Source organism: Boleophthalmus pectinirostris, unplaced genomic scaffold (assembly GCF_026225935.1).
Source record: "Boleophthalmus pectinirostris isolate CB_2022bp ecotype Guang Dong unplaced genomic scaffold, ASM2622593v1 HiC_scaffold_13, whole genome shotgun sequence".
Lineage (NCBI taxonomy): Eukaryota > Metazoa > Chordata > Actinopteri > Gobiiformes > Gobiidae > Boleophthalmus > Boleophthalmus pectinirostris.
Genome location: NW_026571036.1, coordinates 240,001 through 262,500, shown reverse-complemented (window position 1 = coordinate 262,500; position 22,500 = coordinate 240,001). Strand labels below are relative to the sequence as shown.

At 47.2% G+C, this 22,500-nt stretch overlaps 3 protein-coding genes and 1 non-coding gene across 5 annotated transcripts in view; 2 read left to right on the top strand and 2 right to left on the bottom strand.

The window, feature by feature from the left end:
- dnajc5ga (DnaJ (Hsp40) homolog, subfamily C, member 5 gamma a) overlaps positions 1–7,407 on the bottom strand; it is a 21,993-nt gene extending 14,586 nt beyond the window's left edge. For both annotated transcript variants that reach the window (XM_055149360.1, XM_055149359.1), the window contains exons 1-3: positions 7,253–7,407; positions 344–468; positions 11–224 (exon numbers count right to left, since the gene is read on the bottom strand). In XM_055149360.1, the coding sequence (XP_055005335.1) occupies positions 11–224; positions 344–459 (330 nt within the window). In that variant the 5' untranslated portion in view covers positions 460–468; positions 7,253–7,407. The remainder of the gene's footprint in view (positions 1–10; positions 225–343; positions 469–7,252) is intronic.
- A 233-nt stretch (positions 7,408–7,640) lies between these two features.
- trnaa-ugc (transfer RNA alanine (anticodon UGC)) lies at positions 7,641–7,712 on the top strand. Its single transcript has one exon. It is a non-coding gene; the product is annotated as a tRNA-Ala (tRNA).
- A 1,055-nt stretch (positions 7,713–8,767) lies between these two features.
- On the bottom strand, positions 8,768–17,289 carry LOC129407662 (CAD protein-like). Its single transcript, XM_055149358.1, has 6 exons — positions 17,190–17,289; positions 16,557–16,682; positions 15,667–15,822; positions 15,097–15,198; positions 11,746–11,840; positions 8,768–10,685 (listed from the first exon to the last, which is right to left on the bottom strand). Exons 1-6 carry the CDS (start codon positions 17,244–17,246, stop codon positions 10,583–10,585), a joined length of 639 nt encoding a protein of 212 aa, XP_055005333.1. The 5' UTR covers positions 17,247–17,289; the 3' UTR covers positions 8,768–10,582.
- A 559-nt stretch (positions 17,290–17,848) lies between these two features.
- Positions 17,849–20,469, top strand: LOC129407723 (CAD protein-like). Its single transcript, XM_055149718.1, has 4 exons — positions 17,849–17,977; positions 18,730–18,885; positions 19,545–19,646; positions 20,296–20,469. The coding sequence occupies exons 1-4, from the start codon at positions 17,894–17,896 to the stop codon at positions 20,467–20,469; spliced, it is 516 nt and encodes a 171-aa protein (XP_055005693.1). The 5' UTR covers positions 17,849–17,893.
- The last annotated feature ends 2,031 nt before the right edge of the window (positions 20,470–22,500 follow it).

Below are 22,500 nucleotides of genomic sequence, written 5' to 3'. Positions count from 1 at the left end.
CGGTCCTCACCTTGAACCACCACTTGGACATGAGGAAGTAGTACTTGACGCTCTCCTCTCCGAACTGCTCGGACACGTACAGGCCCATGGATCCGTACTCATCGTAAACGCGTCGTTTGTTCTCGTCGTTCAGGATGGAGTTGGCGTTGTTGATCTCCTTAAACTTCTCTGCCGCCTCGGGGTTCTCCGGGTTTTTATCTGGATGGTACTTCAGAGCGAGTTTTCTGAACGCGAAAGAAGAGAGAAAGAAAAGGATCAAGACCAGGACCAGACCAGGACTAAACCAGGACCAGACCAGGACCAGACCAGGACCAGACCAGGACCAGACCAGGACCAGACTGACCTGTAGGCTTTCTTGATGTCCTCTGCAGACGCTCCTTTCTCCAGTCCCAACACTCTGTACACACTCTCTCCCGCCGTGGACATCTTCCTCTGGGGACGAGAGCCGGGGTCCGCCATGACTCAGCTCTGAACACACAACACACACACAGAGGTACACAACACACACACACACACACAGGTACACACACACACACACACACACACACAGAGGTACACAACACACACACACACACACACACAGGTACACAACACACACACAGAACACACACACACACAGGTACACAACACACACACACAGGTACACAACACACACACACAGGTACACACACACACACACAACACACACACACACAGAGGTACACACACACACACACACAGGTACACACACACACACACACACACACACACAGGTACACAACACACACACACACAGGTACACACACACACACACACACACACACACACACACACACACACACACACACACACACACACACAGGTACACACACACACACACACACACACACACACACAGGTACACACACACACACACACACACACACACACACACAGGTACACACACACACACACACACACACAGGTACACACACACACACACACACACACACAGGTACACACACACACACACACACACACACACACACACAGGTACACAACACACACACACAGGTACACAACACACACACACACACACACACAGGTACACACACACACACACACACACACACACACACACACACACACACACAGGTACACACACACACACACACACACACACACACACAGGTACACACACACACACACACACACACACAGGTCACACACACACACACACACACAGGTCACACACACACACACACACACACACACAGGTACACACACACACACACACACACACACACAGGTACACAACACACACACACACACACAGGTACACACACACACACACACACACACACACAGGTACACACACACACACACACACACAGGTACACACACACACACACACACACACACAGAGGTACACACACACACACACACACACAGAGGTACACACACACACACAGGTACACAACACACAACACAGGTACACACACACACACACACACAGGTACACACACACACCACAGGTACACACACACACACACACACACAGGTACAACACACACACACACACACAGGTACACACACACACACACACAGGTACACACACACACACACACACACAACACACACAACACACAGGTACACACACACACACACACACACACACACAGGTACACACACACACACACACACAGGTACACAGGTACACACACACACACACACACACACACACAGGTACACACACACACACACACACACACACACAGGTACACACACACACACACACACACACACACAGGTACACACACACACACACACACACACACACACACACACACACACACACAGGTACACACACACACACACACACACACACACAGGTACACACACACACACACACAGGTACACACACACACACACACACACACACACAGGTACACAACACACACACACACACACACAGGTACACACACACACACACACAGGTCACACACACAGGTACACACACACACACACAGGTACACACACACACACACACAGGTACACAACACACACACACACACACACACAGGTACACACACACACACACACACACAACAGGTACACACACACACAAACACACACACCAGGTACACACCACACACACACACACACAGGTACACACACACACACGGTACACAACACACACACACGTACACACACACACACACACACACACACACAGGTACACACACACACACACACACACACACAGGTACACAAACACACACACACAACACACAGGTACACACACACACACACACACACACACAGGTACACACACACACACACAGGTACACAACACACACACAACACACACACAGAGGTACACAACACACACACAACACACAGGTACACAACACACACACAACACACACACAGAGGTACACAACACACACACACACAACACACACACACAGGTACACAACACACACACAACGGTACACAACACACACACACAACACACACACAACATTTAATGAAACCTGTATCACACTACTGTTGTGTTGTTGTATCGTTGTATCGTTTTATCGTTGTGTCATTGTGTCATTGTGTCATTGTGTCTTTGTGTTGTTGTATCGTTGTGTCGTTGTGTTGTTGTGTCGTGTTGTGTCGTGTCATTGTGTCGTTGTGTCGTATTGTTCCTGGTCACACTCAGAGCTGGATTTGTGTTTGTTTTAGAGCCCGACCGATATATTGGTTGGCTAATATTATCGGCCGATATGAGCACCTGGAAGCATATTGGCTATCAGCCGATATGTTTGCTGATAGGAGCCGATATTTCCCGTGGGCATGTTACACCTCGTTATAAATCTTAGACTCTCTACATTCTGTTTACTTAATCCAATTTACAGACAAATAAATGTCCAAATATGTGACTCTGCATCAGGATTTATCTGTGGAGTCATTTGTCTGTGTGTGTGTGTGTGTGTGTGTGTGTGTGTGTGTGTGTGTGTGTGTGTGTGTGTGTGTGTGTGTGTGCGTGTGTGTGTGTGTGTGTGTGTGTGTGTGTGTGTGTGTGCGTGTGTGTGTGTGTGCGTGTGTGTGTATGTGCGTGTGTGTGTGCGCGTATATGTGTATGTGTGTGTGTGTGTGTTATTAGTTCAGACTTGTGATGTGGGAGGAGCCTGTGTGATGTGGGAGGAGCCTGTGTGATGTGGGAGGAGCCTGTGTGAGTCTGAGTGTTGATAATATGTCGACTTTGAAGTTGGTTTTGGTTCGTTCTGATTGGTTATTGATGATCTGTTGTGTCTGTTTTCTATTGATCTGTTGGAAAGTGATTATATCGTTTGTATATTTGTTACTGGAGCTGCTTTGATAAATCTCACCTGCAGTTGTTTGTTTACACCCAGTTTCCTCTACATGAGTTTGCTCCAGTTTGAGTTTGTGGTTTGAACAGGAAACTCTCAACTCAAACTCTACAAATCTGCACTTCACACAAACACAATAACAGATATATACTAATATATAGATTATATACAGAGTCCCAAAACATGTGACACCATTTCACAGGTCAATACTTTTGAAATAAACTCACATTTTGACAGAATCTCCAGAAACAGATGAAGATTTGATTTGTGATGTTTTATTTTTGTTGTGTTTTCAGGTTGAGTCGTTCAGTCTGAAACAGAATCATTTAGTGTCTTGAATCTGCTGCTCAAACTCACCAAGACTGAAACTTCAACACAACATCTGGACAAAACTTCACCAAAAATGAGTTCAGCTTCTGCAGGACTAAAGGATCTGGACCAACATCAACGTCAGAAGAGAAACAAGAGAAACAAGAGCAAGTTCATGAAAAACTCTTGATGCCTCAAGAGTCTGTGAGGAGAACAAGTCTGGAAACTCAGATTCCTCGAGTGACGGTTTGGTGTTTCTTCAAGTTTCATGTCGACACACAGAATTCTTGACATTTTCGTGTCTTGTCGTCTGATTTTAAAGTCTGAAGGAGCTGCACATGGTTTCACTTCCGATCGTTTCCTCAGGATTCACCAAACCGTCTCTGTTCAGTCTTGGTGAGTTTGAGCAGCAGATTCAAGACAAGAAATGATTCTGTTTCAGACTGAACGACTCAACCTGAAAACACAACAAAAATAAAACATAGAAAACCATCTGAACATTCTGTGAAAATGTGAACAAGAACTGACAGAATTATTGGCCTGCAGAATGATTATTTTGAGACCCTCTGTTCATGTATAAATATAAATCCAACGCTGAGAGGAACTTGATGCTAAATCTGGATTTTATTTTCCTCCATGTTGTTTGAATCGCTGCTCTAATAAATTCCCTCATCACAAACCGTCTCAGGAGGTTTTAGAGTCGCCCACGTTTCTATGTCAAACTCTTCTTACGATTAGCAGCAGTACGAGTCTGTACGAGGCTCCGCCCATGTGCTCCCACACCACAATTCTCCATAAATACGAAAAAAAAAACTTAAGTAAAATCTGTTGTTTTGGACGAATCAAACATTTCCAAAACAGTAAAATGAACATGTTGATCTAAACATGTGACATGTGAAAAGCCCACAGAAGTTTAATAGTCCCTCTGTAACACCCAGGAAAGTTCCATACTCTTTCTTTAAACGCAGTCTTCAGAAAACGTCAGAGGATCAGGTTTAATATCAGAGAAGATGGACGTGATCGACCAGAGCGTCAGACGAACCACAAACTTCACTCTCCATCAAATAAACGGGCCAGGACTGAACCAGGACTGAACCAGGACTAAACCAGGACTAAACCAGGAATGAACCAGGACTAAAACCAGGACTGACTAAACCAGGACTAAACCAGGACTAAAACCAGGACTAAAACCAGGACTAAAACCAGGACTAAACCAGGACTAGACCAGGTCTTTTGTGTTCTTCTTCACATGCACATTTTGAATCTCCACAGATGTTCCTCTTTATTCCCGTCGTGTTCTCGTCTCCTCCAGCTTCAGTTCTGTCTCATCATTTTATTTTGAAGTCCATAAAAGCTCCTGGTCTTGGTTCCGGTCGTGGCTCTGGTCGTGGGTCGTGGCTCCGGTCGTGGCTCTGGTCCTCACATGATCCCAGCGTCTGACAAAAGTCTCGTTTAGAAGAACAATCAGAGCTTTGTTCTGACGCAGGAGGCCGAGGGTTTAAGCTCCTCTCACTTCAGATCTACACAAGAACCAAGACCAGTACCAGACCAGGACCAGGACCAGACCAGGACCAGACCAAGTTAAAACCAGGTCTAGAGCAGAACTACCCTGAGCTGAACCTGGGACCAAAGCAGCTCCTCACAGACCCACAGATCCAGAACAAGTGAAGTCCATGAGACGTCTGGTCTGGTCCTGGTTTTACTCTTAAAATAAAAATTCAGAATCATCATTTAGTTTGTGTGTTTCTCTTTTTGCCCAGAGGAGTCTTGTTTTTGAGGAGATGTTTGAGGAGATGTTTGAGGAGATGTTTTAGGGGGACCAGACTCGGGTTTGGATGTTTGTGTAAATAAAACTAAAAAGTGTGAGTCGTCTTTGTCCTCGACTCTCGTGTGGATCAGAGTAAAAACTGAGATTAAAGAAATTCAGTCTGCAGGATTTAAGACGAAGGAGAAAAGTGAGTTTATCGACTGGACGTGAAGAAGAAGAAGAAGAAGAAGAAGAAGAAGTCTGGACGAAGCTGAGAAACGTAATTGACCAAACAAATTTTTGTCCAGTCGACAAACTCGTTTTTCTCCTTTGTCCTGGATTCTACTGAACCACTGATGGAGTTTACACACTGCAGGATTTAACCCAAGATAGTCCTGGTTTAGTCCTGGATTAGACCTGAAAAAAAACTGATATAGTCCCTTTTTAGACCCGGTTTAGACCTGGTTTAGACCTGGTTCAGTCCTGTTTTAGACCTGAAATAAACCTATTTTAGTCCTGGTTTAGTCCCAGTTCAGTCCCAGTTTGGTCCTGGTTTAGCTCTCGTTTAGTCCTGGTTTAGATCTATTATAGTCCTATTTTAGTCCTAGTTCAGTCCCGGTTTAGATCAAATTGATCAGAAATAGAGACACTGGGACATTTCTTGTATAAAACTGGGACAAATGAGTGGTTTTTGTGTAAATCTGCAGGGACAGAGTCTCTCTGGACCCCGGTCCCCGGTCTCCCCGGTCTCCCCGGTCTCCCCGGTCTCCCCGGTCTCCCCGGTCTCCCCGGTCTCCCCGGTCCCCCTCCCCGGTCTCCCCGGTCTCCCGGTCTCCCCGGTCTCCCCGGTCTCCCCGGTCTCCCCGGTCCCCCGGTCCCCCCGGTCTCCCCGGTCCCCGGTCCCCGGTCCCTCCCGGTCCCTCCGGTCTCAGTCCAGTTTGACTTTCTAGGACTGGAGCTTTTTGTGGTCTTAAGTTCATCTGTGGCTTTAACTAAGGCACTTATCCAACAGATCCTGAGTCTGCGCCTCTGCTTCTCTTCAGACTCACTTCAGTTTCAGCTTCAGCTTCAGTTTGAGTTGGAGTTGGAGTTGAACTGGAGGTTCCTCAGACTTGCTCCTGGGTCTCGTGTGCAGTTTGAGTGTGAAGTGTTGTGTGGCTCGGTGTTGTTTTTAGGAGGTTTTGTTTGTTGGGGCGTGTTAAATGTTAAATGTGCGTGTCTCTGTGTCCTTGGTTTAATCCTCTGTTAATCCGACACATGGACAATGACTCTGTGTTTTACAGTGAATAAAAACACAACAAAAATCACTTTAATCACCACAATCTGCCCTTTTTCATTCATTCCACTTCACACTCCGCTCTAATAACCTTCAGAACCTCTTAAATATCTTTCATTTGAATTATTTCTGCAGGAAATTACGGCTTTTACTTTGAAATGACAGTCAAATCCAAGTGTAAAGTAGAATTTAAATTGATGATCAGATTTATTGGTGCATTTTTCATCTTTGTTCACGCGCTCCACGAGCACACGAGCGTGCAACAACTGATTTAAAAATGGCGTCACCTTTCAGTAAATTCTACACATTTCTACAAATATTTGTAAGATAGTTTTAAGCAGAATATGTCGCATTACTTGATTTCAATTACAAACGGTCTATTAGCGAATTCGGCTTGAATCAAATGTTCATATTTCATCACAGAGTGTACAATTTTGAAGATGTTTTGTGGAAACGCGCGCTCTGTGCTGATTTACTCACAGGGTCTAGTCCTCCTTAAACCAGTGTATTTTCTCAGCGGAGTCCGGCGGAAGGATACGTGACAGCTCTCACAATAAGCTAGCGGCGCAGAAACGTGTTTTAAAGCGCAGAGTGTCTTACCGTGTGTGGACTGACTGTGGTGCGGGTCGCTGCGGTGATCGCTGCGGTTTTGTCTGGATCATAGAGACATGGGACTTTTCTTCTTATTTCACGGTAAATACGCAGAAAAAGCGTCGTTAGCCTCAAAGCCGAAGAGCGGCCCGCTATCCGCCCGCGCATGCGCACTCCCGCTCCTCTCAGCGGTCAAACTGCGGCGGCGCCACCGGAAAAACGCCACAAAACACAGATTTTAAACCGTGAAATCTACGAAATACTCAGATATATTTGATATTTCAAGTGTCATCTGTGTATTTCTGTGTTTATATGAGTCTGAACATGTATAAATCTGTGATGCCAGAACTCGGTCTGTGTACATGATATAAACACAGACAGACTCGACTGTCAGTGTGGGGATGTAGCTCAGTGGTAGAGCGCATGCTTTGCATGTATGAGGCCCCGGGTTCAATCCCCGGCATCTCCAGGGAAACACACTTTTAGTCTGGGCGCTCGATTTAAAATAGAACAAAAATCAAAAATACAAGTTATTTTCTGCAATTAACTTGTCTTCAAATTATTGCTTCTTCAGGTGAGGTAAAAGAGATTATATATATGTATATATTTTTTTTTAAAGAAAAATCAAAATGACGACTAACTTGTTGTACGGTTGTAGGGAGTATCATGTAACGGATAATACTCCCTACAACTGTAACTCCTCACAGCTGTGTATCGTTACTTTTGGTTTACATAAGCACACTTTGGTTTAATTTGAAATACCACTGATATTCCTTTTATTTATTTTCTAATAATAGCATCAAAGGTAGGAAACATCAGGCAAAGGAGAATGAAAAATTACAAATTGTAGGTAGGCCTGATGATATTAATAGTCATATTAATAACAATTGTATTAATAATAATCACATGCAGCACTTAATAAAAGTTAAAAAAATAGGCCTACAAAATAAATACATAAGAAAATTTTATTATATGAGTAACAAATCAACTTGCCAGCTCTTATGTCTGTCCAGGTGAGCATGCGTTTTTAAAAGAGAAAATATGAAAAATATAAGTTATTTTCTACAATTCACTTGTCCTTAAATTATTAATACTCCCTACAACTGTACAACTCACCCTTATGTAACTGATAAACCTGTGTCCTGTCAATCATCTGCTGTCTTCCTGTGACCTCATAAAGCTGTGATTTTATATTTCATTACTTTTCTATTTTCTCTCTACATTTACATTTAAATAACTGAGTTTTATTTCACACGTCTCTTGCTCTTTTTTGCAACTTTAGAATTTATCACCATTTATATTTTTTCTTTATTATATTGTGAAGTGTGACTCCTGTGTCCAAATAATTCTGTTTTTGTTTGTTGCTGAAAAAAAAATAAAAATAAACTCAGCTCTAACCACAGTGTCTTTTACTCAAGCTCAGTGTCACTCAGTGTCCCTCCTCGTCGTCCTCTTCCTCCTCTGTTCACGTTCATCTCAGTCTGGATCTGATTTTAAACTTAAATAACAACAGCACAAAGATCGTTCCCATTTTCTTGTATTTATTGAAAAAGTCTGATAGAAAAACATTATGAAATTGAATGAATTTCCAGTTCATTGCTACATTATCGACACCAGCATCAAAAACAACACGAGGATTTGGATCAGAACCCAAACAGCAGAATCACAAGAAACGGTTTGGAAACAAGAGTTTGGTCCTTTGTGCCACAGCGAAACGACAGAATCATAATGAAACCTGAGACAAGAGTTAAGTGTTCTAAAGAAATGTGTGTTCTGAAAAAAAATGTAAACAGTAAACACTCGAAGCGCGGAATGTGCAGGTGGAGGTTTAAACTCAGTGATTGTGCGTTCGATGGAAAAACTAATGATTCTGGGACAGTTTGGGGACAGCGCTGAGGTCCGAGGTCCGAGCTCGTGGGACCTAAGACGAGACTTAAACCCTGGAGGACAGGACTTTCTCTGTGACCGACCTCACACCGCAGGAGTTTTATTGGTTTTATTTATTTATTGCTATTCCATAGTTTCTGCTCTTATTGTTTTCAGACTAGTGTGATTAAATCTAAGTGTTTATTTTATCATTATACTGGCAAAAGGAGAAATTCAATTTGTCGACTGGGCAAAAGTTTATTTGGGTTGAATCTGTTTCTGAACTCGTCCAAACTGTTCTTCACTTTAGTTCAGTGACTCTGTCTTATATCTGCCTGAAGGGGGCGCTCACTACACTCACATTACTCTCACACTAACACACACATGTACATGTGTTTACAGTTTGTTTGTTAGATCTGTTGACCTGCATGAGTGTGGATCTTATCAGCAGAGTCACTCAGGTCATACTGGAGTTTTCACACCTCTGGTCCTGACCTGACCTCCTCCTCTAGTTGTATTTGTTTTGTTTTAGGTTTGAGGACGGAGTTGTTACTCAACGGTGTCTGAGTCTGTTTCCATCTCTTAACAAAAACAGCCTCTTGAACTCCTCCCAAACAAAAATCTTTCCTCAGACTCTGAACCTCACGGGAGCGACTCCAGGATTTTATGTGCAGATGAACAACAGACTCAGGTCCAGTGTTGCTCTCTCGTCTCGTCTGTGCATCCTCCAACAAACACAAACTGTAAACGTGTGTGTGTGCGTGTGTGTGTGCGTGTGTGTGCGTGTGTGTGTGCGTGTGTGCGTGTGTGTCAGAGTAGTGTGTGTGTAGTGAGCGCCCCCTTCTGGCAGATATAAGACAGTGTCACCAGTGTCTGACAGAAGTGAAGAAACAGATTGGACAAGTTGAAAAATGTTTTTGACCAAATAAACTTTCGTCCAGTCGACAAATTGAATTTCTCTTTTTATCGTGGATTTTACCCAATCGACTGAGGAATTCTACATCATTATTATTATTATTACATTATTATTGTTGTTGTGCAGCATTTTGGAAACTGTTTGTGAAATGTGCCACAGGAACAAAGTGAATTGGAATGGACAGTATGAGTTTAGTGCCAGTGTGATACCAGGTAGTAGTATTTGTAGTACAGGTGTAGTAGTGGTGTAGTACTGGTGTAGTACAAGTGTAGTACCAGGGCAGTATTTGGAATGTCCAGATCTGGTCACAGTTTTGCAAAGTTGCTAAAATATTGTAATACTTCTGAGTAAATCAAACACTTATCAGAGAAAATGAAGTAAACAAAAAAGAATGTTGTGCAGAGTGTGTGTTGTTTTAGCCCGTGTGAGTGTGTGTGAGCCGTGTGTGTGAGCCGTGTGTGTGAGCCGTGTGTGTGAGCCGTGTGTGTGAGCCGCGTGTGTGAGCCGTGTGTGTGAGCCGTGTGTGTGAGCCGTGTGTGTGAGCCGTGTGCAGAGGCTCATCTTCCCAGCACGGTGGCGAGCAGAGCCATCCTGATGTACATCCCGTTCTCCGCCTGTCGGAAATACGCCGCACGACGAGGATCTGAGTCCACCTCCGCACTGAAACACACACCACAACCACGTCAAAGTCTCAACTGTGTGTGTGTGTGTGTCTGTGTGTGTGTCTGTGTGTGTGTGTCTGTGTGTGTGTCTCTGTGTGTGTGTGTCTGTGTGTGTGTGTGTCTCTGTGTGTGTGTGTGTGTGTCTCTGTGTCTGTGTGTGTGTCTGTGTCTGTGTGTGTGTGTGTGTGTGTGTGTGTGTGTGTGTGTAATATTTATTGTGATATTTTGAAGAGATAAAAACATTGTGAATATTAAACTTTCTGTCGTAAACCAGAGACTTAAGATTTAAAGTTCTTCATAATTTATTTCATTGTGTAAATTGGACTGAAACAAAGCAAAGCATCATGGTCTCTGTAGTTTATTCTGTTTCTTTTAGACATTTCTGCATCATAACAATGAATTTCAACACAGACATTTGAGATTCGATGTATTATTCTGACGATACGATATCATGATATTTTGGATTAGTTACATCCTAAGAACAGGAGACTCGGGAGTCAGGTCCAGGGTCTCACGCTTTTTCACTGACAAAATGTCCAAAATATTCCATGATTTTTTCATGACTAAAGTGAATTTTTCCATGACTTTCCAGCACCTCCATGTGTAGAACTGATCAGACTTTTAGTTCTAAATCTGAAACATGAACCGTTTCCTCTCTCCTTATGGTTTTGGGATTATAGTTTTTGAACATTTACTGTCGTTTCTTTTAAACAAAAGACGTTCAGAAATAATCAGAACAGACTCATGAAAACTGAACAAACACTGGAGCGAAGGGAAACAAATTAAATCTACAGGACTTTTCCAGGATTTCTGGACCTGTTTCCACAGCGTTCAGCTCCAGTCAAATGAAGCTCATTGAGGTTAGCTGTTCTAGCTGAAACCAGGAGCATGTTTGGAAAGAGCCAATCAGGAAGGAGGAGGAGGAGCTGCTGCTGTGGTTTTGAGCTTTGCAGAAAAACATCGAAGTGAATGAGGCTGAAGGTGCAGCCACGTTCACACAGAAGGTCAGACTAAACCAGGACTAAACCGGGTCTAAACAGGACTAAAGCGGGACTGACCTGATCTCGTTGACTCGGGGCAGAGGATGCATCACCACCATCTTGTTCTTGGCTCCGGTCATGATGTGAGGAGTCAGGATGTACTGACCGAAGCTCTGAACAAGAAACATTTAACACACAAACATCAGAGTCCACGACATCAGCACAGTCCAACGGGTTTACAACACAGGGAGACAGGTGAGACAGGTGAGACAGGTGAGACAGGTGAGACAGGTGAGAGGTCAGGAGACAGGTGAGAGACAGGTGGGAGACAGGTGAGAGACAGGTGGTGAGACAGGTGGGAGACAGGTGAGACAGGTGAGAGACAGGTGGGAGACAGGGACAGGTGAGACAGGGTGAGAGACACAGGTGAGAGACAGGTGGAGACAGGTGGAGACAGGTGGGAGACAGGTGGAGACAGGTGGGAGACGGTGAGACAGGTGAGCAGAGAGACAGGTGAGACAGGTGAGACAGGTGAGACAGTAGAGACAGGTGAGACAGGTGAGACAGGTCAGGTGAGAGACAGGTGAGAGACAGGTGACAGGTGGGAGACAGGTGGGACAGGTGGGAGACAGGTGGGAGACAGAGACAGGTGAGACAGGTGGGAGACAGGTGGAGACAGGGACAGGTGAGACAGGTGAGAGACAGGTGGGAGACAGGTGAGACGGTGAGAGACAGGTGAGACAGGTGAGACAGGTGAGACAGGTGAGACAGGTGGGAGACAGGGGAGACAGGTGGGAGACAGGTGGGGAGGTGAGACAGGTGAGACAGGTGAGAGACAGGTGAGACAGGTGGGAGACAGGTGAGACAGTGGGAGACAGGTGAGAGACAGGTGAGAGACAGGGAGACAGGTGAGAGAACAGGTGGGAGACAGGTGAGACAGGTGGAGACAGGTGGGAGACAGGTGGGGAGACAGGTGGGAGACAGGTGGGAGACAGGTGAGACAGGTGAGAGACAGGTGAGAGACAGGTGGGAGACAGGTGAGACAGGTGAGACAGGTGAGAGACAGGTGGGAGACAGGTGAGACAGGTGGGAGACAGGTGGGAGACAGGTGAGACAGGTGGAGACAGGTGAGAGACAGGTGGAGACAGGTGGGACAGGTGAGACAGTGGTGAGACAGGTGAGACAAGACAGGTGGGAGACAGGTGAGACAGGTGAGACAGGAGAGACAGGTGAGAGACAGGTGGGAGACAGGTGAGGACAGTGAGACAGGTGAGACAGGTGAGAGACAGGTGGGAGACAGGTGAGACAGGTGGGAGACAGGTGGGGACAGGTGGGGAGACAGGTGAGACAGGTGAGAGACAGGTGAGAGACAGGTGGGAGACAGGTGAGACAGGTGGGAGACAGGTGGGAGACAGGTGAGAGGGAGACAGGTGAGACAGGTGAGAGACAGGTGAGAGACAGGTGGGAGACAGGTGGGAGACAGGTGAGACAGGTGGGAGACAGGTGACAGGTGGAGACAGGTGAGAGACAGGTGAGACAGGTGGGAGACAGGTGAGAGACAGGTGGGAGACAGGTGGGAGACAGGTGAGACAGGTGGGAGACAGGTGGGAGACAGGTGGAGACAGGTGGGAGACAGGTGGGAGACAGGTGAGAGACAGGTGAGAGACAGGTGGAGACAGTGGGAGAACAGGTGAGACAGGTGGAGACAGGTGGGAGACAGGTGAGACAGGTGGGAGACAGGTGAGACAGGTGAGAGACAGGTGAGAGACAGGTGAGAGACAGGTGGGAGACAGGTGAGACAGGTGGAGACAGGTGGAGACAGGTGAGAGACAGGTGAGAGACAGGTGAGAGAGACAGGTGAGAGACAGGTGGGAGACAGGTGGAGAGACAGGTGGGAGGACAGGTGAGACAGACAGGTGGGAGACAGGTGAGACAGACAGTGAGAGACAGGTGGGAGACAGGTGGGAGACAGGTGAGAGACAGGTGAGACAGGTGAGACAGGTGGGAGACACAGGTGAGAGACAGGTGAGAGACAGGTGAGAGACAGGTGGGAGACAGGGAGACAGGTGAGACAGGTGACAGGTGACAGGAGAGACAGGTGGGAGACAGGTGGGAGACAGGTGAGGGACAGGTGGGAGACAGGTGGGGAGACAGGGAGACAGGTGAGAGACAGGTGGGAGAGAGACAGGTGGAGACAGGTGAGAGACAGGTGAGAGACAGGTGGGAGACAGGTGGGAGACAGGTGGAGACAGGTGGGAGACAGGTGGAGAGAGACAGGTGGGAGACAGGTGAGACAGGTGAGAGACAGGTGGGAGACAGGTGGGAGACAGGTGGACAGGTGGGAGACAGGTGAGACAGGTGGGAGACAGGTGAGAGACAGGTGGGAGACAGGTGGGAGACAGGTGGGAGACAGGTGGGAGACAGGTGAGAGACAGGTGGGAGACAGGTGAGACAGGTGAGAGACAGGTGAGAGTGTCAGGTGCAGGTGTGTGTCCTGGATTATAATTCAGATCTAATTCCTGAATTTCTCCACATGAAACAAAAACTGACTCAAAGTTCAGCTTCTGTCAGGAAAAAGAAACTAAAGGTCCAGTCCGGTCCAGTCCGGGTCCAGTCCGGGTCCAGTCCGGGTCCGGTCCAGTCCGGGTCCAGTCCGGGTCCAGTCCGAGTGTTTCAGCTGAAGGGACGTTAAACCAGAAGATGAATCTGTTTGTGGAGTTGATCTCAAACACAGAAATGAGAAGGAGAAACATCTGAAGAGCACAAGTTTGGATATTTCTTAAAAACAGAATCTAAAACAGAGTCCCCACAGAGTCCCCACAGAGTCCCCACAGATTTAAACAGAGTCCCCACAGAGTCTCCCACAGAGTCCCCACAGAGTCTCCACAGAGTCCCCACAGAGTCTCCCACAGAGTCTCCACAGAGTCCCCACAGAGTCTCCCACAGAGTCTCCACAGAGTCCCCACAGAGTCCCCACAGAGTCCCCACAGAGAGTCCCCACAAAGTCCCCACAGAGTCCCCCAGAGTCCCCACAGAGTCCCCACAGAGTCCCCACAGAGTCCCCACAGAGTCCCCACAGAGTCCCCACAGAGTCTCCCCCACAGAGTCCCACAGAGTCTCCCACAGAGTCCCACAGAGTCCCCACAGAGTCCCCACAGAGTTCCCACAGAGTCCCCACAGAGTCCCCACAGAGTCCACAGAGTCACAGAGTCCCCACAGAGTCTCCCACAGAGTCCCACAGAGTCTCCCACAGAGTCCCCACAGAGTCCCACAGAGTCTCCACAGAGTCCCACAGAGTCCCACAGAGTCACAGAGTCTCCCACAGAGTCCCACAGAGTCTCCCACAGAGTCCCACAGAGTCCCCACAGAGTCCCCACAGAGTCTCCCACAGAGTCCCCACAGAGTCCCCAGAGTCCCCTAGTGTCTCACCGCTCTGTATTCTTCCTCGGAGGAGAATCGTTCTTTCTGGATCCGGGTCATGTACAGAACATCTGTGTCGGGCAGCGCCTCCTCCAGGCTCTCAAACTCCTCCTGCTCCAACACAAACACAGATACACAAACACACACACACACACACACACACACACACACACACACACACACACAACACACACAATACACACACACACACAAACACACACACACACACACACACACACAACACACACACACACACACACACACAAACACACACACAAACACAAACACAGGTATTAATATGGCACAGTAAAACCTCTTCATGTGTCTTAACGAGCTCATGAACAAACAGAATGAAAAACTCGTGGAAATGTCGGGACTTGTTAAAGCTGCAGTTTGTGGAGCTTCGTTCTGCTGTTTTTCTCTTTTGATTTTACAAAACTAATGAACATTTTATTTGTTTGTTTCCCAGTTTCACTCGAGTGTTTCACTTCAGAGTTAAAGAACACTGAGATGTTTCAGTCCCGCGGTGGTGGGCGGAGTCTCGTACCGCTGTAATGACACATTAAAAGCAGCTCAGACCTGTTTGATTCCTTTGGAGGCCACGTAGCTGCAGATCTCCGGTGGCATGTGCAGGTTCTTGGGGGCCACGTATCTCAGCGTGATGCGATACTGCGTCAGGAGTTTGGCGAGAGAGTGAACGGTGCGACCGTGTTTCAGGTCCCCGACCATCGTGATCTGACAAAACAAGAGACAAGAACGAGTTTGAGGTCGAGACAAGAACGAGTTTGAGGTCGAGACAAGAACGAGTTTGAGGTCGAGACAAGAACGAGTTTGAGGTCGAGACAAGAACGAGTTTGAGGTCCTCGACCATCGTGATCTGACAAAACACAAAGAAGAAAAGATGTGGACTGTTTTTTAAATCCAGTGTTTCTCAAGTTAAAGAAACTGACTTTTTGTGGGATTTTCATGTGGGAAATAAACTCATTATTTATATTTAACGCTCTTCTGTTTCAGTTCTGACTCATGAATCTGTTCAAAAGGCACTCAGAATATTGGTATCGAATATCACTTTGAGTATGAGTATCAGGATCAGCAGTTAATGATATCAAAGAGCCTGGATAATAATCGGCCAATACCGATACTGAAACCTGTTTATCCTCATTGATCATGAGTAAAACTCTAAACTCCTGGGGAATCATCAGGACGTTCTGAACACAGAAGGTCAAAGAGGAAGAACCAAAGGAAGAACTCTGGACCAAAGGGCTTAAAATGAACTCAAATCAGGTCCAAAAACACAGAGGGAACAGGCTGTGCTCCATTTGAGACAGAAGAACTGTGCTGTAGTAACAGAACATTAGTAGATAAAGTTTTTACACTTAGAATTTAAACTCAGCCATGTGTTGATTTTATAAAGTATACAAGTATAATTTATATACAAGTATATAAAAGTATATAAAAGTAAAACTCACGGTCATCCCGTTGACGGTGCCCAGCTCCTCTCGGATGGTGAAAACGTCCAGAAGAGCCTGAGTCGGATGTTCTCCAACTCCATCTCCAGCGTTTATCACCGGCTTACGGCAATGACGAGAGGCAGACTGAAGAGAAGAAGAGAGGGAAGAAGAGGAGGAGGAGAGGAAGAGGAGGAGGAGAGGAAGAGGAGAGGTGTTTAATGTGACACCAAAGTTGTTGGTAAATGTTCAGTGACGATTAAGGTAAAACTGATTCTTTTTGTTGTTACTGTAAGAGAATTGAAGTTATTTATCCTCCTCGTTTTTCTCTCAGTTTCACATCGACTCACAGGAGCAACAAAAACTATTTTTGGACGGTTGGTTTTTGGCATTTTGTGGGGCAGCAGCAGCAACATTTGAAAAAAATCCTATCTGTGTCATTAAAAGATCAGATACAGGAGCAGAGGGACCAAACATCTGATCTGTGGGACTTCACTTGGGCTGCTTGGAGACTGAGACTTGGAGACTTGGAGACCTGGAGACTTGGAGACTTGGAGACTTGGAGACTTGGAGACCTGGAGACTGGAGACTGGAGACTTGGAGACCTGGAGACCTGGAGACCTGGAGACAGTCTGAGGTGTAACCTGTTCTCACCTCCACGGCTCCGGGCGTCGGGTGGCGCAGCACGAGGACGTCGGCGTAGCAGCTCATGGTCTGGACGGAGTCGCACAGCGACTCTCCCTTCTGACACGACGACGTCTCTGCTGCGCCACCCGACGCCGGAGCGTGGAGGTGAGAACAGGTTCACTGTCTCCAGTCTCCACGTCTCCAAGTCTCCAGTCTCCAAGTCTCCAAGTCTCCAGGTCTCCAAGTCTCCAAGGTCTCCAGGTCTCCAGGTCTCCAGGTCTCCAGGTCCACGTTCAGTCTGCAGCCTGAAGTCCCACAGATCAGATGTTTGGTCCCTCTGCTCCTGTATCTGATCTTTTAATGACACAGATAGGATTTTTTTCAAATGTTGCTGCTGCTGCCCCACAAAATGCCAAAAACCAACCGTCCAAAAATAGTTTTTGTTGCTCCTGTGAGTCGATGTGAAACTGAGAGAAAAACGAGGAGGATAAATAACTTCAATTCTCTTACAGTAACAACAAAAAGAATCAGTTTTACCTTAATCGTCACTGAACATTTACCAACAACTTTGGTGTCACATTAAACACCTCACTCTCTCCTCCTCCTCTTCCTCTTCCTCTCCTCTTTCCTCTCCTCCTCTTCTCTCCTCCTCCTCCTCTTTTCTCCTCCCTCTCTCTCTTCTCTTCAGTCTGCCTCTCGTCATTGCCGTAAGCCGGTGATAAACGCTGGAGATGGAGTTGGAGAACATCCGACTCAGGCTCTTCTGGACGTTTTTCACCATCCGAGAGGAGCTGGGCACCGTCAACGGGATGACCGTGAGTTTATTTACTTTATATACTTTATACTTTTATATACTTATATATAAATTATACTTGTATACTTTATAAAATCAACACATGGCTGAGTTTAAATTCTAAGTGGTAAAAACTTTATCTACTAATGTTCTGTTACTACAGCACAGTTCTTCTGTCTCAAATGGAGCACAGCCTGTTCCCTCTGTGTTTTTTGGACCTGATTTGAGTTCATTTTAAGCCCTTTGGTCCAGAGTTCTTCCTTTGGTTCTTCCTCTTTGACCTTCTGTGTTCAGAACGTCCTGATGATTCCCCAGGAGTTTAGAGTTTTACTCATGATCAATGAGGATAAACAGGTTTCAGTATCGGTATTGGCCGATTATTATCCAGGCTCTTTGATATCATTAACTGCTGATCCTGATACTCATACTCAAAGTGATATTCGATACCAATATTCTGAGTGCCTTTTGAACAGATTCATGAGTCAGAACTGAAACAGAAGAGCGTTAAATATAAATAATGAGTTTATTTCCCACATGAAAAATCCACAAAAAGTCAGTTTCTTTAACTTGAGAAACACTGGATTTAAAAAACAGTCCACATCTTTTCTTCTTTGTGTTTTGTCAGATCACGATGGTCGAGGATCTCAAACTCGTTTCTTGTCTCGACCTCAAACTCGTTCTTGTCTCAACCTCAAACTCGTTCTTGTCTCGACCTCAAACTCGTTCTTGTCTCGACCTCAAACTCGTTCTTGTCTCTTGTTCTTGTTTTGTCAGATCACGATGGTCGGGGACCTGAAACACGGTCGCACCGTTCACTCTCTCGCCAAACTCCTGACGCAGTATCGCATCACGCTGAGATACGTGGCCCCCAAGAACCTGCACATGCCACCGGAGATCTGCAGCTACGTGGCCTCCAAAGGAATCAAACAGGTCTGAGCTGCTTTTAATGTGTCATTACAGCGGTACGAGACTCCGCCCACCACCGCGGGACTGAAACATCTCAGTGTTCTTTAACTCTGAAGTGAAACACTCGAGTGAAACTGGGAAACAAACAAATAAAATGTTCATTAGTTTTGTAAAATCAAAAGAGAAAAAACAGCAGAACGAAGCTCCACAAACTGCAGCTTTAACAAGTCCCGACATTTCCACGAGTTTTTCATTCTGTTTGTTCATGAGCTCGTTAAGACACATGAAGAGGTTTTACTGTGTGCCATATTAATACCTGTGTGTGTATGTGTGTGTGTGTGTGTGTTTGTGTGTGTGTGTGTGTGTGTGTGTGTGTGTGTGTGTGTTTGTGTGTGTGTGTGTTTGTGTGTGTGTGTGTGTGTGTGTGTGTGTGTGTGTGTGTGTGTGTGTTTGTGTGTGTGTGTGTGTGTGTGTGTGTGTGTGTGTGTGTGTGTGTGTGTGTGTGTGTGTGTGTGTGTGTGTGTGTGTGTGTGTGTGTGTGTGTGTGTGTACTGTGTGTGTGTGTGTGTGTGTGTGTGTGTGTGTGTGTGTGTGTGTGTGTGTGTGTGTGTGTGTGTGTGTGTGTGTGTGTGTGTGGTGTGTGTGTGTGGTGTGTTTGTGTATCTGTGTTTGTGTTGGAGCAGGAGGAGTTTGAGAGCCTGGAGGAGGCGCTGCCCGACACAGATGTTCTGTACATGACCCGGATCCAGAAAGAACGATTCTCCTCCGAGGAAGAATACAGAGCGGTGAGACACTAGGGGACTCTGTGGGGACTCTGTGGGACTCTGTGGGGACTCTGTGGGGACTCTCTGGGGACTCTGTGGGACTCTGTGGGGACTCTGTGGGGACTCTGTGGGGACTCTGTGGGAGGGACTCTGTGGGAGACTCTGTGGGAGACTCTGTGGAGACTCTGTGGGGACTCTGTGGGGACTCTGTGGGAGACTCTGTGGGGACTCTGTGGGAGACTCTGTGGGGACTCTGTGGGGACTCTGTGGGGACTCTGTGGGAGACTCTGTGGGGACTCTGTGGGACTCTGTGGGACTCTGTGGGGACTCTGTGGGGACTCTGACTCTGTGGGGACTCTGTGGGGACTCTGTGGGGACTCTGTGGGGACTCTGTGGGACTCTGTGGGGACTCTGTGGGGACTCTGTGGGGACTCTGTGGGGACTTGTGGGGACTCTGTGGGGACTCTGTGGGGACTCTGTGGAGACTCTGTGGGGAGACTCTGTGGGGACTCTGTGGAGACTCTGTGGGAGACTCTGTGGGGACTCTGTGGAGACTCTGTGGGGACTCTGTGGGAGACTCTGTGGGGACTCTGTTTAAAACTGTGGGGACTCTGTGGGGACTCTGTGGCAGATTCTGTTTTTAAGAAATATCCAAACTTGTGCTCTTCAGATGTTTCTCCTTCTCATTCTGTGTTTGAGATCAACTCCACAAACAGATTCATCTTCTGGTTTAACGTCCCTTCAGCTGAAACACTCGGGACTGGACCCGGACTGGACCCGGACTGGACCCGGACTGGACCCGGACTGGACCGGACTGGACGGACCTTTAGTTTCTTTTTCCTGACAGAAGGCTGAACTTTGAGTCAGTTTTTGTTTCATGTGGAGAAATTCAGGAATTAGATCTGAATTATAATCCAGGACACACACCTGCACCTGACACTGTCTCACCTGTCTCTCACCCTCTCACCTGTCTCTCACCTGTCTCACCTGTCTCCCACCTGTCTCCCACCTGTCTCACCTGTCTCCCACCTGTCTCTCACCTGTCTCTCACCTGTCTCTCACCTGTCTCACCTGTCCACCTGTCTCACCTGTCTCCACCTGTCTCTCACCTGTCTCCCACTGTCTCTGTTCCCACCTGTCTCTCACCTGTCTCTCACCTGTCTCACCTGTCTCACCTGTCTCCCACCTGTCCTGTCTCTCACCTGTCTCCCACCTGTCTCCCACCTGTCTCCCACCTGTCTCCCACCTGTCCACCTGTCTCCCACCTGTCTCTCACCTGTCTCCCACCTGTCTCCCCACCTGTCTCACCTCTCACCTGTCTCCCACCTGTCTCTCACCTGTCTCTCACCTGTCTCCCACCTGTCTCACCTGTCTCCCACCTGTCTCCCACCTGTCTCCACCTGTCTCCACCTGTCTCTCACCTGTTCTCACCTCCACCTGTCTCCCACCTGTCTCTGTCTCTCACCTGTCTCTCACCTGTCTCTCACCTGTCTCTCACTCTCACCTGTCTCCACCTGTCTCCCACCTGTCTCCACCTGTCTCTCACCTGTCTCTCACCTGTCTCCCACCTGTCTCTCACCTGTCTCTCCCACCTGTCTCACCTGTCTCACTGTCTCCACCTGTCTCTCACCTGTCTCTCACCTGTCCTCACCTGTCTCACCTGTCTCACCTGTCTCCTCACCTGTCTCCCACCTGTCTCTCACCTGTCTCCCACCTGTCTCCCACCTGTCTCACCTGTCTCACCTGTCTCCCACCTGTCTCACCCTGTCCACCTCTCCCACCTGTCTCACCTGTCTCCCACCTGTGTCTCCCACCTGTCNACACACAACACACACACACACACACACACACACAACACACACACACACACACACACACAACACACACACACACAGGTACACAACACACACACAACAGGTACACACACACACACACACACACACACACACACACAGGTACACAACACACACACACACACACACACAGAGGTACACACACACACACACATCACACACACACACACACAGGTACACACACACACACACACACACACACACAGGTACACAACACACACACACAAACACACACACACACACAGGTACACAACACACACACACACACACACACACACACACACACACAGGTACACAACACACACACACACACACACACACACACAGGTACACAACACACACACACACACACACACAGGTACACAACACACACACACACACACACAGGTACACACACACACACACACACACACACACACACACACAGGTACACAACACACACACACACACACACACACACACAGGTAACACACAACACACACACACACACAGGTACACAACACAACACACACACACACAACACACACACAGGTACACACACACACACACACACACACACACACACAGGTACACAACACACACACACACACACACACACACACACACACAGGTACACAACACACACACACACACACACACACACAGGTACACAACACACACACACACACACACACAGGTACACAACACACACACACACACACACACACACACACACAGGTACACAACACACACACACACACACACAGGTACACAACACACACACACACACACACACACAGGTACACAACACACACACACACACACACACACAGGTACACAACACACACACACACACACACACACACAGGTACACAGGTACAACACACACACACACACACACACACACACACACACACACACAACAGTACACAGGTACACAACACACACACACAACACAGGTACACACACACACACACACACACACACACACACACAGGTACACAACACACACACACACACAGGTACACAACACACACACACAC

Bases quoted from the DNA above. Each gene is read 5' to 3' on its own strand.
- LOC129407662 (XM_055149358.1), bottom strand. From the start codon at position 17,246: ATGAGCTGCTACGCCGACGTCCTCGTGCTGCGCCACCCGACGCCCGGA. The intron at 16,683-17,189 runs GTGAGAACAGGT...TCTTCTCTTCAG, and splicing joins CGACGCCCGGAGCCGTGGAG to TCTGCCTCTCGTCATTGCCG. The intron at 15,199-15,666 runs GTCTGAGCTGCT...GTGTTGGAGCAG, and splicing joins CCTCCAAAGGAATCAAACAG to GAGGAGTTTGAGAGCCTGGA.
- LOC129407723 (XM_055149718.1), top strand. From the start codon at position 17,894: ATGGAGTTGGAGAACATCCGACTCAGGCTCTTCTGGACGTTTTTCACC. The intron at 18,886-19,544 runs GTCTGAGCTGCT...GTGTTGGAGCAG, and splicing joins CCTCCAAAGGAATCAAACAG to GAGGAGTTTGAGAGCCTGGA. The intron at 19,647-20,295 runs GTGAGACACTAG...TGTGCTCTTCAG, and splicing joins CCGAGGAAGAATACAGAGCG to ATGTTTCTCCTTCTCATTCT.